The following is a 19,083-nucleotide window of genomic DNA, read 5'->3' on the forward strand; positions in this document are numbered from 1 at the left end:
CAGCAAAGGTGACATGTAACCTTTAAGCTTCATCTTCTGTCACCTAGTTTGACCCTTAGAAACCTGAGAACATTATCCAAAATAGGTAAGACATTAGTAAAAAAAAAAAGGGACAAGAAAATCACCTAAAAATTATAAAAATAGAAGAAAGAAAAAAATGGAAAAGTACTTAAAACTAAAATAATTCAGTTACTTAATTTTTAAATAGATAATTATGATAATTTTAAATAGTTTTCAGTAATTTAAGGTGAAGTAGTTGTAAAAGGCATCTAAGAGCAAAACAAGGAAAGTGATTTGATAGAAGAAATTCAATATAATTGACAATGATTGTCAAAAGTGCACCAAATAGCAAAGATCCCAGTGAAACAGGGTGAAACAGGTTCTTTTTCTAGTGCAGCGAAATACGGTGAAAATGTTCAGTACCTCCAATAAGAGCGGAGTCAGTCCTGATGGCATTGACTAAAGGTTGACCTGAACCCACTGAACCAGACTGGTCTACAGCAGAGAAAGCAGACAGAGGGGGAAAAGAGATTAAAAATGAAAAAAAAAAACAAAGGGCACAAAGAAACTGGAGAGAAGATGTCAGAGAGTAAGAAAGAAATGAAAGAAAGGAGAGTTAAGAGACCAGACAACATGCAATTAGAAGGAAAGATAAAGGACTCCTAGAAAACGAGAGGACAAATGACAAACAGTAAACAGATCATAAAGAGACACAGAAAAATACAGACGCAAGATCTGAACATAATTTAGAGTAGACGGGGAATACTACATCAGCTCTCCAAATAACTAATAAGGCATCACAAACTGGATGAGCCCAGAGGAAAACAATCCCATAGAAAACTCTCCTCTGTGGTCCAAATGAATTAAAGAGTTTATCACGTCTCCAAAAAACAAGGAATGTAATTAATGAGCCCCTTTATGAGCTGGAAAAATGGCTTTCTTGCAGTTTCAACACAGAAATGGAAAGACAACAGGAAACACAAGCTACTCTGTTATAAAACTAAAACCTTGAAGCAGATAGAAAGATGTGTTGACTAATGTAACACTACCAGTTACATTACACAGTGTGTCATTATAAACTTGTTTTAGAGCCATTAACTACAGTAGATTCAACATCTTACGTAAATACACAACCTAATTTTACAATTTGAAGTTGTTATTGTGGTTTCCGTGACAAGTATTAAAGCTGTATTCTGAGCTCTGGACCAATTGTGCTGTCAAATGCACTGATGAACAAAGCATAAACAGAGGCAAATACCATAGCAGGTTTGAATGAGTTGAGCAGTGTAGCTTGTCATGCTACATAATAAGGGCTTCAGGCCTGACAAGTGAACCAAAGTTTCTTTAATGACTCCCACTCTGGCAAACAACACTGCACCATTGTTGTTGTCGGCTGCACTGACTATGGCTTCCTCTTTAGTACTTAAAGGATAAAGCAGATGATATTGTACATTTTGCTATTGTCAACAAATACATTTAAGAAAAAAAAAGCAACCTAAATGGACAGTGAATTAGTCTGCCTCTCAACACTGACAACCAAAACTGCTCAGAAATATATGGTTTCAGTTTAAGAAAAGAAAGGAAAATTAACCTTCTAAAAAAAAAAGCGGTGCACTGTATTTTATTTTATTTTTTTTTTAAATATGCTACTCAAAATAATAATCGCAATTATTTGGGACTGTTTTCAGCAGTGAATTTTATCACATTTTTACATCCTCTAGTGAGTATTTTTGGCAGTGAGGTGTATTTTGGTTTGATCCAAAATACAGTGCAGTATTTATCTTCATGGTAATGAAGGGACACATCACATGGTGCAACACAATGTTTTCTAACAGTTTTAAGAAAGCTATGGAGCTCGGTGGCTGTTGGGGGCGTTTACTTTCAGAGCCTTCTGACAGAAAGGGATTGGTTGGGGGGAAAATGACTGGGTTTATGGCAGAAAGCCCTGAAGGCAAACTTTTCTCATGTGCAGCACTGTGGCGCAGAGGAATAAGTATATCAGGCTTTGGCTACAAAGGCAATAGTGGGATCAATTTATTGTTGGTTTTGGTCTTTTCATAGAATTTTATTAATATGAGAAAATTAGACAACTGCATTTTATGAATCCAGTCTCATATTTTTTTAAAGGTCATAAAATGTTATTACTCTATAATTACTATTGGCTTGTTTTTAAAACTTCTAGTATTGTTTTTTTTTGTAGGATGGCAGCTATTAGATGTGCAAATAAATATTTAAGACACATGGTGGACCTTTCTTTTGATATATAATGTGACATATGCATAAACAGAGACTTAACCCTAATAAGTATCCTCACCATCCTGTTTGAAAATACAGTAATTCAATATAAAATGTTGTATTGAATTAACCTAACCAACTCTCCCTGTCCTACCTGACAGGTGGGGTGTATTCTCTGCTGCATAGGGATTGGCTGAAGCTGAGGAGCCGCAGTTGGACTGGACTAAAGGTCCGTTAATGATGACAGGGCTGGTGTCCGGGTGGAGCAGAGCAGCTTTCAGAGGGCTGATGGAGTTAAAGTGAACCACCGAGAGACAACCTGCGAAACCGAGAGACGCCAACCTGGCCAGGTCTGGATCCAAGTCATCGGACCCTGTAGAAAGAAATGAAATGAGAGAGGTGAATATGTATCACTGTTGTAAACTGCATGAAAAGGGAACAAATTACAAAATGTAGAGAGTTCTGAACGTTAAAAAACTTATTCTGCTCTCCACTTTTATAAAGTTCTCTCAGTATAGTTAAAACATTATGGTGAAGTTTAACTTTATCCTTGATTTGATCTTGCTCGTTGTCTCTGTAATCAACAGCATCTTCATGTTATTTGGTGTTTACCTGTAATAGCACAGTGCTTTGATTTTTCTCTTTTTGGTTTGAGACAGAATCACTTTATTCCAAGGTGCAAACAACTGACTAAATGCTTTTATCACACACAGTCCTGACAGGTTGAAAATACAATATTTTCCATTCATACTGATGGAGTGAATGGAGCAGACCTGAGATGTAAGAAGCATATTTACATATTTATTCATAGTTAGGAGTAACACTTACAGGCCATTCAAAGTAAAATACATTATCTTTAGAATGGAGCTTTTTTTTTTTTTTTTTCCTGGATATAATTCTTATTTCTTCCTAAAGGGTGTCTCTGTGTTGTGAAATAGTTTAACATCAGTGGAGGAGAATCTCAGTGCATTCATGATAGAAAAAAATCTAATTAATATGACTTAATAAATACATTTCAATAAAACAAAATATATAATTTACAGATGCTTCTCAGCTGGCATTGATGTATGTTTTGGCAGCTGTAACTGTTTCTAGGGCAACCGCCACACATTGACAACTTCAAGATGCTCTGGTGCCAGTGCAGTGACATCGGATTAGAATCTACACGTGAGAATGTTAATAAATATTTTGCTTATTCATAAATTCAAATCCTGGCAGACTTAGTGCCCTGGGATACCACTAGCTGACAGTTGGCTGATGATCAATTTTGGGCCAGCAGTGGGGGTCTGTCGCCCTTCTTTTGGTGGTTTCCCCCACACTGTTAGCACTAGTTATCCATTAGCAACTTTTCTGGGGGCTGATTCAGCATGTTGAATGAGCAGAGATGTCAGAGCCTGACGGTGAATGAAATCTCTCTTATTAGCAGATCAGCTCAGGGCACTAGGAGCAAAATGGGCATGAGGAAAGCAAACAAACAGCTCTAGTTAAGAGGTCATGAGATCAAAACAAACTTTGAGGTAAAATTATATTTCTTAGCCACTGAGCTCTTCAGTAGAAACTGAAATTGTTTGTGTTATCATTTATTAGCGCAAGATAAAATCCTTTTGTTCTTTCAATAATGCATTAACTGGCTAACTAGAGTCTTGAACTGCTCTATGCCCCTTTTTGAATGCCGATTACAAACTACCATGGCCTGCTGCTATGGAGAGTTATTTTTTCTCACACAGGCACAAAATGTGCTTGCCAGATGGCTGCTGGATCTCCAATTACGGGATATTCACAACTTTTGGCTGAGACACAGGTGACGTGAGGAAGTGAGTGGTTGGCTTTCATCGCCATGTGTTCTTTGTTGTTTTGGTGTCTCTGGGCCTTTACACTGAATGAGTCAGGAAGGGTCTTAACACATACACAATACATACCCAAGGCTATGGCATACACTAACAGGCCCACTGACTCTGCGGCAGGTTCTCTTGTTATCCCTCATTGTGGGAACATTATTGGCAGTAAATTGACTTTAGCTGATGAAGCCCCTGTAAACATAGTCATTCATTATGCTGACTACAATGCTTTCCGTTTGTTCCACTCAGTGCAGTAGTGGGACACAAACTGACATCGGGGTCACGATCCATAATGCTCATCACCATCCAATCAAAAAGAAGGCCAAACACACACACCCTCATTACAGCAGACACAGTGTCAATGATTTTGCCTCTAGTCTGCATCTGTCACTCCCCAAGACAGATGTGCACTCTCACCTCTATCTGTTCACTGTATTGACTTAAATCCCTTCATCATTCACCTCAGCTCCTTCACAACAGTGTAAACAGCAGCTGCAGAGGCCGACATTACCGCTGTAAGCAGCTGCATCAGTGTCTGCTCAGATGACTGAGAGGTGACGCTGTTTTTCACCAGGACACATCTGCATGTTGATGAGAGCAGCAGGAAACATTACTGCAGTCTGTAAGCTCCTCTCAGCTGATACACTCTTCACTCCGTCACCTCCCTCCCCCTCTCTGTCTCCCTGTATTCCTTGCGGGTCCATTAGTTTGGCTGATGGATGACAGGGTTGACAGGAAATGACAGAAAACCCCACTTTCCTGCTGTTTTTGTGATCCCGTTCTAACTCTCTGCCTCCTCTGGTTTGACAGAGGTGAGGGCGGTCACATGCTGACATGACAGGGTTAAAACACACTGTGCTGAGTTACAATATACTGGAGATTTACATCCAAACAGACAAAAGATCTTGGAGAATTTATATTCTCCTTATACTCTATAAGATATGTGGTGTGCACGCCTCACAAAATGTGGATTTATTTAGTTTTATGACATTCAGTTCTTTTAAACCTCTAATTATGTTTCAACTGATATGGATATTCAGTGGGCTTTATGAATAAAATTGGATTGAACTGAAATCCTTTAAGACTGTGATTTAAAATTTAGTGGTGGGAGAACCTCAAATGAAGTTAAATCAGTCTGGATGAGATGCATCTGCAGGCAGACAAACTGCTGTGAAACATGAATAAAACAAGACTTTTAGACTACATGTTGAAATCTGTGTACTACTAGGAATCAGCAATTGAAACAAAATGAATGAAATATTCATTCTCATGGGCAATCATTTTTAATTATTCCTCAACATATCAAATCATTCAGCTGTTATTGACAAAGTCTGTTTTCTCTTACTTCAGTCTCAGAAATGCCACGTTGATCTAAAAGAACTTTTTATCACTGATCATGTTTCCACGGAGGATGATTTTAAGTTTAATTTACATCCAACTAAGTTTTCTTTCAATGTTTCAGTGCTGACAGGCATTATTTCCTATTTCATGCATGGTTGTGAAGGTAAACAGTGATAGCTTTCCTCCACAGTTTACCATATTGCTGAACAATTCCCCCTATCATTTTGTGAAATAGTGCTTGTCAAGAGATCAGTGTGTCAGACCTCTCAGAGCAAACCGAGACTAAACTGAAACACTTCACTTTATAGACCTGACTACACCTCCCACAGGTGTGGTTCCCAAATAGTAATCAGCAGCTGAGGCACCTGGGACACTTCCTGTCTCTTCCATATATGGTAATTTTAGATTTAAAGAGCATATCAATCATTAAAAGCTTCAGGAATATAAAATTCTCCTCATATATAATATAAATATTGATCAATGCAAGAATATTGATTTTGTTACCCTCAGCCTCAAAATAGCAACAATATGGTTAGTTTGATTTTATTCTGTCTTAAAAAAAATATATACTTATGATATACATATACTTATAATTATATAAACTTGGGATATGTAGAGAAAGTAGGAAAGGAGTAAATAAAATACACAGTAAGTAAAAAACACATGACGTTTGGACAGTATGACACTAAATCTTAACATAACATATTTCCATTGTGGTCCTGTACTTCCCAAGACAATCATAACAATAAACACAGTTAAAGGGAAGTTTTTATGAATTTATGTATTTATTTATTGTCATAGTTATTTAACATAATCATGTCTTTTTTGTTGAATGCAAATTCAAAATCGTGTCCACCAAATGCTGAAGAATGACCTTTGTTTTGTTTCAACAAAGAATTTAATTTTTCTATTTTGTGCTCTTAAAAAATACTATTATGCAGATTTAAGCACATTTTTCCTCAAATTGAAGTGTAAATCTGGATTTATGGCTTTTAAAACAGATTGAAAAACTGTGATTGTTGATTGATGTGTAAAATGCATTACAAGAGGCACACTGAGGTGGCTCACAGGATGGCACTGATTAACTGCTAAGTGAAGACAGGTGGAGTCACAGGTGACCGAGATGATTGCCTGATTACTGAAAGAGGGAATCACCCAATAGGATGCTTTGTATGGATCTGGCAAAGCTGTATATAAAGTAATCTCAGACACTGACTTCTGTTTGACACTGGTGCTGACAGAGATGCTTGACTTTGTTTCAGTTTAAGGCTGTTGAGTGAAAGAGTAGAGTCTGTGTGTTCTTCTGCTCCAATTTTGAATACTGGAAGACAGACTTCTGTTTAAACACAGATTGCCTACTAAAAGCACATCGAGATACTTCACACAGTGCATTCTCACACTGATGTTTCATGCAAATAGCAACCTCCAGAGCAGAAAATGATGCCAAGGTGAAAGGGCCAGAAACTGCAGTTCTTTGATCAGCCAGTCAGTCCCCATAAACCTCCATGTTAAAATGACAAACTGAACAGCAAAAATAAACAAGTTTAAAGCCTGCTACACAATACAGTTTTGATCTTTATAGCTAGTTCCCTGTCATGAAAACTGCAAGGGGCTTTTTATATCACTGACCTGTTTACATTTTCTTGAAGCTCAAAGTTCTGCATAATTAAGGCTGAGGCTGCTTTGACTGAGGCTGTCTGTGAGGTGTTACCACAGTCTGTGAGACAGATCCATCCCTCTCTCCTCTACAGCTCCAGTCTATAAATATGGCAACATCAAAAATGTCCTCAAAAAAGAGGAAATATATTTATTTCCTCTTAATATATATTTACCTTTTGGCTTATTTTTATTTCGTGTTGTCTTTGTGTGCATAGATAGCTGAAACCAAAGAAGTAGTTTCTTTTGTGTGTTTTCTAAAACGCATGACTTCCCTATTTCCATTGTATGTTTTATTGTTCAGCTCTTACAGAAATACACCTTTAAATGCTAAAACCAGGAACATGATCTGTTCAATGTTCTTCAACAACAGATAACAAAATCATCTGTGACATCAAATAATATCAGGCAACAGCAGTCACGCTGCAGTACATTTGTAAAAGTACGTGTTTAAGGTGAATGGTTTTCAATTGTCATTGATGGTCTCCTCGATCCAGTCGAGATACTTGGAGACACAAACATAGACGCCGGGCTTCATGGCCTTGTCGCCTATATATATATTTCTTTCTTCAGTTTAGGCAACAGAAACGCATCCAAGTGGCAACCTCTAAAGCTGAAAATGGAGCCAGTTTGGGAGTAAAAGGAGCTGCAATTCATTAAATGGCCACTTGAGGCTGGCTTCACACGGAGTTAATCCCCATAGACTCCCATGCTAAAAATGCCCCTACAGCAGAAATAAACATGTTTGCATGGTACAACAAAAAGGTTTTTGGTTTGTGTTAGTCGTTTCGGCATGTTTTGGTTATTGTTGGTTATTGTTGTTATTAATAATATTGCATTATGGATGCTGAAAAAATTAATGGCTCTAAGTTTATGTTTTATTTTAACTGAGTAAATGTTTATATCATGAGATCCTCCTCCCCGGAAATGAAATATAGAGGAGCAAGGGACAGGTGTTACTGATGAGACAGGGGAGAGCTGTATTGTTTTTGGACCGCTCTCTCTTTTTGTTGTTTTCATACTACAGTAAAGGCCTAATTGTGCTAACGTTTTTGTTATGGACACTGCACCATCGACAGCAATAAATCTTCTGTTCAATCCAAGCCAGACTGATCGTTTAACTGTAGCGCGTCAGGACTGCAGGTCTTCTCTGAACAAAGGAAGGCGGCCAAAACCCATAGCAAGGTCGCCACAGGTTGGTTTGGACTAGTTGGAACTGAAACCTGGCTGTGATCACACAATACATGAAACTTAAACTGCAGATCAATAAAAAAAGAAAATAATGATCATACGATATTATCTTTTTCATTAAACAATGCTCAACCTCAGCACAGTACAGACCAACACCTGAAATGTTTCTTTCTGAAAATATGTTATGTGTAGGGCCATATTACAACAGCATCAGTAAACTTCTGCATATTTTCTAAACCAGAATCTTGTAAGAGTGTAGTTTACGAGCTAATTTAATAAACTACTAAACCCAAGAAATTAAACAGTTTATCAAGACATATCATTGTCTTATTTGGTATTACTTAAGTGCAGATGAAAGCCACTTTAAATAGCTGACTCATGTTTTACTACTGAGCAGCCAGTGCGTTTGCTTTAAAATTGACAGTGCAGATGCTGTGTCTGTCTTATCAGAGAGCTGTGACTGCAGCCTGCGGCCTCTCAGCCCCTCATGTTATTAACAGCTTATATCTCCATCCGCCTCTGATGGAGCCATGACGGAGCCAATTACTGTCTCACCCTGACTCTGTTACAGGTCCCTGTCCAGGAATACACAGCTAGGCACTAAAACCATTCATGTTGGTGACACTTTGCAATAAAGCATCCATTAAATGGACTCCTGTTCACTGCTGTAACAACATGGGGGAAGGTCTGTGAACATAGAGAGCTTTGACCAAATGGTCTGACTTTCTGGACAATATATCTAATGAAGTGAATAACAAATATGTTTCTATAAACAATTGAAAAAAACCCCAACTCAAATCCCATAAAATAGACTTCTCAAGTGAAGTTTAATATAACTTATCTGCAGGTGGAAAATCAGCATTTCCCTGCCTTTTTTGGTTGTACATTTCAAGATTTGTTTCACCTCTGACCACAGCCAGCATCATTATTGGTTGTGGTCAGAGGTGAAACATGTAATCACACCCAACAGTGACATCACAGGGTTCTGGAGTAAGCCTGTACATCACTGCAGCAAGGCGAGAAGTAAAAAATACCCACTTTCCACCAGTATTAACGCAGATATGCATGTTCTCAAAATGCAGGAAAACCTGCTTAAAAATAGGTGATAGACTTCTTTCAAAGAAGTGTGTGCTAGTACAAAGTATGACATGTTTTTTTTGTTTTTTTTAACTGGTGTGTCATGTTATTCACTAATGTGCCGAAAATCAGGGATAGGGCTAACTAATTTGGAACAATGTTTGAGCGCTGTATGGAAGGGGATGAACAAAATGTGTGTAAGACAATAAAGAGTTGCAGAAGTTATGAACAGTTGTGCTGGAAATTCGGCGAAATATAGCGTGTACTCTTAGGTGTCATGTTTCCATCACTGCCATTAGGAGCTGGAGTTGATAAATACTTGTGACTACTGCACAGTAATTTTTCCCAGAAATAAAAGCCTATTGCAACCTTTCCGCTAAGGACAAAAGCCAGACGTTGGTAGGTTTTATTGTTTTTTGTTTTTTTTTTTTTGAAGAGGGTGTTGACCTACCCGTTAACCACCCAAACAGCAACCTGGTCATAGTTGGAGAAAAATAAAAAGTGAGTAATTGCTGCTCAAAAGTAAGGAAATATAATGTATGTACTGATGTACTGAATATTTGGCTTATCTAAGTAAATTATCGACAACTTATTGTGATATAGTTTTTACATTTTTTTTTTTGTTCTATTTGGTTATGGTTAGGAAAGATTGCAGATGTTGCAACAAAACACCCAGCTTTTATTGGCACAAACACAGTTGGAAAGGCAGCCATGTGTCACTAAAAAACACTCAGTTTCGAGCTGCACAAACGCTGCAACCAGTGTTGTTTCTCAGATTCGAACACCAGTCGGTGTCCAGTATTTGTTGTAACCATGCACCTCCCCTTCTACCCACACTGAGTGGACTTTCATTGCACTGAGCACTAATTGTGCAATACTGCTAAACAGTGTCAATGTTGTTGTTATAGTGACCCCAGGGACACTGCCCAAGTGGCATATTTTGACACCCTGAGAGTGACACCAGGCTGACTGATCAGAAAGTTAGTCAGACAAGAGAAAATAAATGTATGTATGATGCAAAAGTGAGCTTAATATTGATTTAATAACCTCATCATAGGGTGATCTGGATGCTGGGGAGAACAAAACATGAACATAAACGCCACCCGTTTACAACATGCTCTAAAAGTGGCCGCCAGTTGAGAGTGTAATAACAGCACTTATACACTATGCCATTAAATCCAGCATTACTATCTCAAGTAGTTTTCTGTTTACTTGACTCAGCACTACTTAGTACAGAGATGAAAATATTAATCACTTTATAGTACTGAGCACTGACAGGTTTGGCTACATTTATTCCTGCAGATTTTCATCAGAAAGCACATGCTGAGTGCTAGATGAGGCCAAACATCTCAAAGTTATTTAAATGAGTGTAAGTCTTGTAAGTGTGAGTGCTTTCTAACTCAAAGGGCCTTGTCTTTGCTTTTACTGTAGCCTCACTTACCGTGCACTTTGCCCAACACCAGCGACTTGATGGCATTGAATTCTCCATCTGACGTCAGGTTGAAATCTTCTCTGGCGTTTTGGTCGATCTGAAACAACCAACATTTGTCATAATAACTGTTAGTACAACTTTTTTTTCCTGCTGCCTCACTAGAGTAATTAAAAAGTAAAACAGTAACTTTTTGACTTTTGTGTCATTGTTTTCTCAGAGTGGAAGTCAAAAACTGTGGATGTCTGTATTTGGAACCTCATTCGTTTATAGTTGAATTTTTAGAACAGTGTTCAGCTTTCCCTTCGTTTCATCTCAGCAGCTCAGTGGGAGAAATGAGCGACAGAGTCCACACTTTCAGGGAAAACATTCAGTCATCCGAGGTGAAATTCTCCACTGGAGATTATTTTAATGAGGGCTTCTCTACAGAGTCTGACCATGTGGCTGTGGAGAGGAGAGCTAGTCAAAGGCAAAACGGAAGTTTCAAACTTCAGCATTTAAAGGCCCTATGACACCAAAGCTTGAAGAGACACTTATTTTTTGTCTAATATTTTACTTTTAGTCCCATTTGACTTTTTGAAGTAGAAGTTTTCAATACTGATTACTTCAGTGAGGTTTCACTTGACTTGAAACTCAAAAACACTCAGCAGGGGTCATACACTTAATCGTAAATGTTTTTTTCCAAATTGCATATTTGCTGTGAAAGACCTGCATGTCCTAAGCCTTTAGTCTGCCCTTACACTCCTTTTCATTCTTCATCTCATTTGATTTAGTTCAACAGAAAAACAAGTGTTTCATGTCACATCATTCTGTGGTTTAGCAGTTAATTATGAAATAATAGCTGCAGAGTAGAGCCCCTGTGGACAGAAGTCTTGTTTAGATGTATTAAAACTCAACTTAAAGGGGGGTTGGACAAAAGTTGACGTTGGTTAGAAGTAGAAAGAAGTTTAATGTGTTCAAACCATCTCATAAGGAATGGCAGGCCAGTTCAGTGCTCCCTTTTCCACCAAGTTAGCTCTGGTACTCAGGATTCTTGGAACCTTGGTGCTATCTAAAGAACCAACCCACGCGTTTCCACCCATTTTTGGCAGAACCATAGTAATCAACGCAGACAGACATTGCAAAATGAAGAAGAAAAGAGGTGAACATTAACAAATATTTGTTTTTACAAATATTTACACAAATTATGTAGCAAAAAAATGTGGCACAATTTTTCCACAACTAAGCCTGTTTTTTCTGAGCTTTTGCACCACAACTAAAAGCATTACCCAATAAAATTGCAGCAAACAGACATCATGCCACAGCGTCAAACAACAGCGGACCTTTTGCATCTGCTGCAAATTCACATCGCCGGTAGTACAGGGGTAGAGTTCCTATTTTCGTGTTTATTCATCACGCTCTCGGTGTGTAGTGTTCTTAAGTCCAGTTCAGATCTAGATATATTAATCTTCTAATTAGCAAACGATGCAAAACAAAACACAATGTACAACAATGTCTAGTGAGAATGGTATTACTTTTTCTAGTGTATGTCACCACTGAAATTAAAATTGTGGGTTAATTGCACATTGGATGGGACCACATACAGAGTTTTTCGGAAAACTTCAGAGAAAATATATATGTTAATGAATAAAATACTAATAGTCAGGGAAGTGGTCAGTCCTGTTTTTCTAATATTGAAAAATAAGCTCCAGGGAAAAAAATCTTTGCTTTAAATTGATATTATTTATTTCAGTTTCCACATCTTATATCCTGGAGTGTTTGTCCTCCGGTGTCTGGACAGACTGGGACTAACTGGAGCATGCTGTGACATCAACAGGAAACCCTCAGAGGAAAACAGTGGACACTGTCCTCTCTGAAAATGGTAGGAAAACGGAGGACACAGTGTATTGGTAGCCCTGAGGGATATAGGCCTCAGTGAGTCATTTTTCAATGGGACATCTGTTCATGGTGGAGGATGTGATAGTGTCCACATGAGAGACCAGTGTGGAGACTGTAGGCTACTGGCCATCAGGGAACAGCACACTGAAACTATTGTGGACATTCACCTGATGTCCCCAGAGTATGTTGATAATGACATAATGATTCAATATGATGGAATCTGGCAAGATGAGATACACCTCATATTTCACTGGAGCCTCGGTGAATCAGGAGGCTGCACCCATGCAAGATGAGGTCACCTTGTTTTTTATCTCGGGGTGCTGATAATTATACAGACATTCAGGCTGCTGGCTCCTGCTTAGATGAAGTTAACCTCATACATCATCTGAGGCTGTTGTTAACAAGATAAGACATTCAGTAGACCCAGATATGATTAAGATGCTTCATATTTCATCTGAAGCTCCACTAATGTGTAGTTTGTCCCTGCTGCCCTGCCGTACCTCTGCTGTCATCACTGAGGCTTTATTATCACTGCTGGACCAACACAGTACAAGGAGGCTCTGTTTACTGGCTACATTTTACTGACTAAAATTACATAACACACACGTGATCTATTGTCTCTGGTACATCATAATTTCCAGTATTCTAACATTTTAATGTATATTTTCATGAGTGAAAGCAGGTGACTTGTTATCTTAAAAGTGGGAAAACAAATAATTTAAACTGCCAAATCTGTTTTATTTTTTGTGTGAAAAAGCTAAAAATGTGGAAACTGTTTTCATCTACTTGGAGATACTGTCCCTGTTTCCACAGCAGGAAAAGGCAGTTAATCGAAGACGACCATGTGCAGCCAGTTAAATTTAACTGGCTACAACATTTCAGCACAAAATTGATCATTAGAATGTCTTTAAATATTTGTATGGAGATAAAAATCACCTTCACTGGTATGATTCTGTAGTTTAAACATGCAATAAATGATGACAAGTTAAAAGGGTACTTCATCCAAAATCTTTAGAATAGTCGTCACCTGTAGACTTGGAAAATGGTTGTTGAAATTTCATTCTGCTTAACAGCATTGGCTGTGTTCAGTTTATAATCTCTACAGCTTCCATTTTTTCACTGGTGTGGCTAGCTGTTTATCTCTTGCACAAAATTAGGTGGGTCGGTGGTCACAATCAATAAAGGAATACTTTTTCGATTTAAACCGACTTTGTATCAAAACAATGACGAAACTCCACCGGATGCCAAATTTTGAGTCATCCCATGGAGTTTCACTGGCTCTCGAGCTGTTGCTCTAACTACAGGCTGCACTTTTGTAGGACGAGAATGTTTGTTACCAGCCGGCTGTCATTGTGTCAAACCTAAGTATTATGTCACCAGTCAGCGTGAGCATTCATTGATCTACAGCGCAGTGCATTCTGGTAGCTATATTTTCTGCCTATGCAAAACTGAATATCAGAGTCCTTTTTTCTTTTATCTTCGGTCATATAGCACCGATTGAAAAAAAAAAAAATTGAATCCTTCTATTGCATAGACACCCTGGTTTTATGTGAGGACATTCTTTATATCAGTGAAATACTTTTTTAACAACAAAAGGAAGATAAATGTGTATTAGCCACATCTTTAAAAAAATGAAATATTTATTATATACTGAGAAAATGGATGGAAAACTAGTTTATACTGAGGGAGTGTGTGGTTTTCTTCAGTCTTGAAATTGGGTGGACATCAACTCAAGCTGATTATTGTCATGGCTATGGTCTGTGGCCTTGTATGGTAGCCTCAGCCTCCAGGGTATGAATGGGTGGTTATGGCGCTGAAATGTAAAAGCTGTTTGAGTGATTGGAAGACCAAAAAGGTGCTATACAAGTGCAAGTCCATTTACCATTACTTTGATAATTACTGACATTCAAATCCTTATTAAACATTCAAATGCAGTCACACGATTCTTTTGTCAGACTGAAATCATCTGCAACGCTCACAACTTTTGCCACTCATGCACAAATGGACAATCTACCAGAATATTATGTACTATTTGAATTCTCTGCACCTGCAGGTATATTTTGTAAATAATGAGTATATGTGTGTGTGCACTGTTACCTGCACAGTCACAGAGTCCGTCAGTCTTCTGATGGTAATGGTGTGTAGTTGTCCATTGGCCACGCTCTTCACTCTGCTCCTCAACACCTCAGCATCTCTGCTGCTGTCCAGCTTGTATCTCACCTCAAGTTTATCTGCACACAAACACACACAAAGTTTTTCCAATTTAGACTTTTCCTTTTAATGAAAACATTTGGGTCTTCTTCTCTAATCTTTACCTATCTTTAAAGATGTATTTTTCACTTCGATAATGAATCTCAATGATGAGTATCTGCGTAAATAAAGCTTTCCATATTAAGAGGATTAGGAGTTAATCCTATTAATAGCACAACTCCAAATCTAATTAATTTTCCTAACATTTGGAGGATTAAGAGCAGATTTAATGAAAGCCCTGTGATGTCTTTGGGCTTTTAAGATTAATAATAAGGATAAGAAATTACACATCCTTAAAATGCATACATATTAACAATTTTTTATACTTTTCAAGTATAGTAATTAATTACATAAAGAGCATTTCATAATTATGACTTGCTACGTTCTTCTTTTTCATATTACGAATGCATATTTCCCAGGAAGGGATTATTTGGGTGCAAGAGCTCATCCAGTTAGCTGATAATAAATGCATGTATCCTTGAAAACAGGCCTTAAGTGATTGACAAGGAATTTCTGCATCTGGGCGAAAGTAGGTGTAACTGCAGCAGAGTGGGAATAGAAAGAAGAAATGAGCTGAACAGGAGAAAGCTCTCAGGGATTTAATAGGACACTTCAGTTTAAGTGCATTTACCTGACAACTCCACGGTCAGCATGAAACCCTTAATGCCCTGCTGTCCATCAGCTTTCTCTGAGTCATTAACACCAGAAAAAAATCCATTTACAGCTAATCTGGCAGCAAAGTGCAATTTTTATTCAACTACTTGATGCTGAAAATGTAATTTTAAAACACAAAGTGCCTCCTACTACTCTTACAAGCCAAACATAATTATTTTACACAAAAGTTTATAAAACACATCAGCAAGTTTTCTGCTGTTTTATTCAGTGGCACACTGACCTGCCACCCATTAACAGCCCACCAAAATTTTATCCCCTCAGCATCACTAATCAGATCTGAGTGAGAAGACTTTTTTTCCAGCCTGAGACAAAACATAGTAGCCTGCCAGGCTGGATGGATTAAAAAGCAGCAGAGGCTGATGGGCTGAATCCGGAGAGAGGAAAGATCTGACAGATCCTGATCTGGTAGAGCTTCAGAGCACAGCAGAGAATGAGGAGGAGGAGAGAGGGAGGAGGAAGGAAAGCAGGAGAGGTCGATATCAGGAGAAGATGACAGAAATGAGAGGAAGACGGGAGGAGAGGTAAGATGAGAGGGTGGGAGGAGACGCCAACAGAGAAAAGTAATTGAAAAAGTTGAGGAAGCACGAGAACGATGAGAGGCGGAAAGGAAAAGCCTCGACAAGATTTTTCATTTTAGATGTGAAAATGTGAACAGAATAATATAAAAGAAAATGAAATGAACAACCAAGAAGGAAAAGGGGAAATAAAGAGATGTAATTAAGTAGAAGGGGATGGATGGGGGAGTAAAAATGCAAAAAAGGTGTTAAGAGGGTGAAAGAAGACTGCAAGGGAGAAGAAGGCGAACGGGGGAGGGGGGTCATGAAATCACCCTTGCCCCACTTGCCTGGCATTTTTTTTAAACATAAGATTCAAACTCTATTCAAACCTAATTTCACAGTCCAACATGATGATGATTGGTGGAAAAATAAATAAATTAAATGTCTATAAAAATTGCCAAAAAAATAAAAGACAGAAAAATAATCCTAATTACCCAATTTCATTTTTTTATTTTAAAAAGCCCATTTTTTAAAGTTTCTATAAAAACAATAAAAAAGAATAAAACATTTTAAAAAAACAAAAACAAAACAAACTTACCTTTATGTCAATGATTAATGTAATTAAATTCATTACACACAACACAATTCCATGATTTTTCCAAAACATTCCAAATGATTTTTACTATTTCCATGACTTTTCGAGGTCAGGAAAATGTAATTGTGAATACTTTTTTCAGATTTTCCATTTAAGTGGGAACCCTTTAAGGAGCTCAAGCTTGTGCAATCGTCAAACTCCTTCAAAATAAAAGCCTCCTCACCGTGCTTGTTGATGAGCAGGGCCAGGTACTCTCTGTAGTAGGAGCTGACGTAGAGCAGCAAAGCGGGACTTTGGTTGGTCCTGAAGCTCAGGGAGATGTTCTCCCCTCTCAGCGTCATGTCCGAGTATATGGAGGACGGCCGGGCGCTGCTGTTCCTACTCAACTCGTACGGCTCCTTGAAGGTGTAGCTGACTGACGTCCCTGACTTGAAGCTGGCCGACACCTCTGGAGGAAGAGACACAGCCACAGAGGAGTTACAGAGGTCATATCACAGGCTTTTTATCTGGCAATGTCAGAAATGGAGGGGGAAAATGAAAGCTGATTTTGGTATATAGATATATGAAAGCCTTGTTTTGCCAGTGCGGCAACTTTGTTTTCAAAGAACAAACATCAAAGATGGAGCATGCAAAAGCCAATAAAGCTTTCATTTCTGGCCATTGACTCATGCAGACTACAAACAAATTTAAACCTCTTGAATCTTGAAAGATAAATGGAGGCTTTTTGATGTTTTCACATCAAGAGTACTACCACTGATTTTTCATCAAGGAGGTAGACCTGAATACTTTTTCTCTCTTGTTTCTATATAATATTTTAGGGATTTTACTCCCTCTCATTAACAATGACTTAGGACACTTTCACACCACAAATGAAAACCACCGAAGTCCAAATGGAACTGGACAAAAACCTTTTCAGGTGGTCTTAATGTTAGACTTCATTTTAAACATACATTATAATAGCAGTTTTTAGAAGATCCAGCAGAAAATCTGCCAAAAGGATAACTGTACAGGATGCTTTGCAGGTAATAAACTCTGAGGAACTGAACCTGTAAGTATTTAGTCACAGTCCAGATATTGCATGTTCATAATATTGTGTTCCACTCTTGTATCTCCACTCAGAAATGGTTTCAGAGTAGGACTCTGCAGCATTAAAATGCTGCTGTGATTCACAGCCCTAATGACAGCAAAGTCTTTCACCACAGTTTATTACTTTAGTTTTATTGATAGATTTGCTGGAAGTGGAATACATTGACTTTTCATCCTGCATAAACACCATTTATATCACTTTGCAGCATCTGTTTTGTTTTTTTCCTCCAGTAGAGTAGATGATCAATATGACCAGGAAGAGAATAATTGTTTCCCTGTCAGAGCACAGCTCCTATATTTACAGTAACTTTCCACTTTTGTTCAATATTATAATGAAATTGTTGGGGTTATTTTAGCTCTAAGACATTTGCAGCATCTAAACATCTTTGACATTACCACTCAAGGTTGTCCTCAAAATACCAAAATAAAAACAAATTTTAAAAAAATCAACAGATTACAGAAAACAGTTTTTAGCTCCAAATATATCCATGCAGTATTTCACGGATGCATCAAAGCAATTAAAATGCACTTTTTTCTCCCTCAGCCTGCTGATGTGGATGCAGATAAGTGTAGTAGATAACAGCCATATTTGGTAAGAAGGCAAAGGGAGTCCTTTTAATCACTGAGCTCACTTAACTTATTGAACTCAGATATAAAGTTCAAGGCGATGATGCAATATTAGTGCAATTAATTTATCATCAAAAAGGCAACTTAAATAGACTCAAACACCACAGACACCATTTGCATTGAAGACTCTGATATATAGCTATATTAAGTACTACTTCATGAGTTTAGAGTGCACTGAAAGGTTACCTGAAATGTTACAGATTCTTAACCTTTTAAAGAAGCAACAAAAAATAGGGCCACACATGAAAGCTTTAGAAAGAAGTCTCTTCATACTGTGTTTACTTTAATTTGAATGTCCAACTTTTTGGAGTACATAGATATAACTCACCATAAGAGCTACAACTATATTTTTCATGAATTATTTATCTGCTTATTATTTTCAAGATGAATCGATTAATCATTTAGTCTATTATGATGGCCCCTTTGCTTGGTTCCTCTGATTATGTCGCGTTTTCTTAATCCAGGGCAGCAGAACTGATTGAGTGTAATCTGTGTCATGCAACACACCTGGGCCTCGTGTGCTCCACACACACATAAAACAGAGCAGCAGTCAGTCTGTGCTGGCAGACCATACCTTTGCTTTGTGTCTTTGCTCGCTTTTCTTTGTTTTTACTGCACAATAGATACACAGCACATTCTCCCCCACCCCCTACAGATTTCTCTTGTTTATTTGTACCTATTGTGAAACTTGTTCCCTTTTTTTGATTA

The 19,083-nt window shown here is 37.9% G+C and overlaps 1 protein-coding gene across 1 annotated transcript in view; it reads right to left on the reverse strand.

The window, feature by feature from the left end:
- Positions 1-19,083, reverse strand: part of LOC121951098 (contactin-associated protein-like 5) — a 70,847-nt gene that overhangs the window by 953 nt on the left and 50,811 nt on the right. The window contains exons 17-21 of the mRNA XM_042497319.1: positions 16,886-17,110; positions 14,743-14,876; positions 10,780-10,867; positions 2,390-2,608; positions 424-495 (exon numbers count right to left, since the gene is read on the reverse strand). Of these exons, the coding sequence (XP_042353253.1) occupies positions 424-495; positions 2,390-2,608; positions 10,780-10,867; positions 14,743-14,876; positions 16,886-17,110 (738 nt within the window). The remainder of the gene's footprint in view (positions 1-423; positions 496-2,389; positions 2,609-10,779; positions 10,868-14,742; positions 14,877-16,885; positions 17,111-19,083) is intronic.

Source organism: Plectropomus leopardus, chromosome 12 (assembly GCF_008729295.1).
Source record: "Plectropomus leopardus isolate mb chromosome 12, YSFRI_Pleo_2.0, whole genome shotgun sequence".
Taxonomy (NCBI): domain Eukaryota; kingdom Metazoa; phylum Chordata; class Actinopteri; order Perciformes; family Serranidae; genus Plectropomus; species Plectropomus leopardus.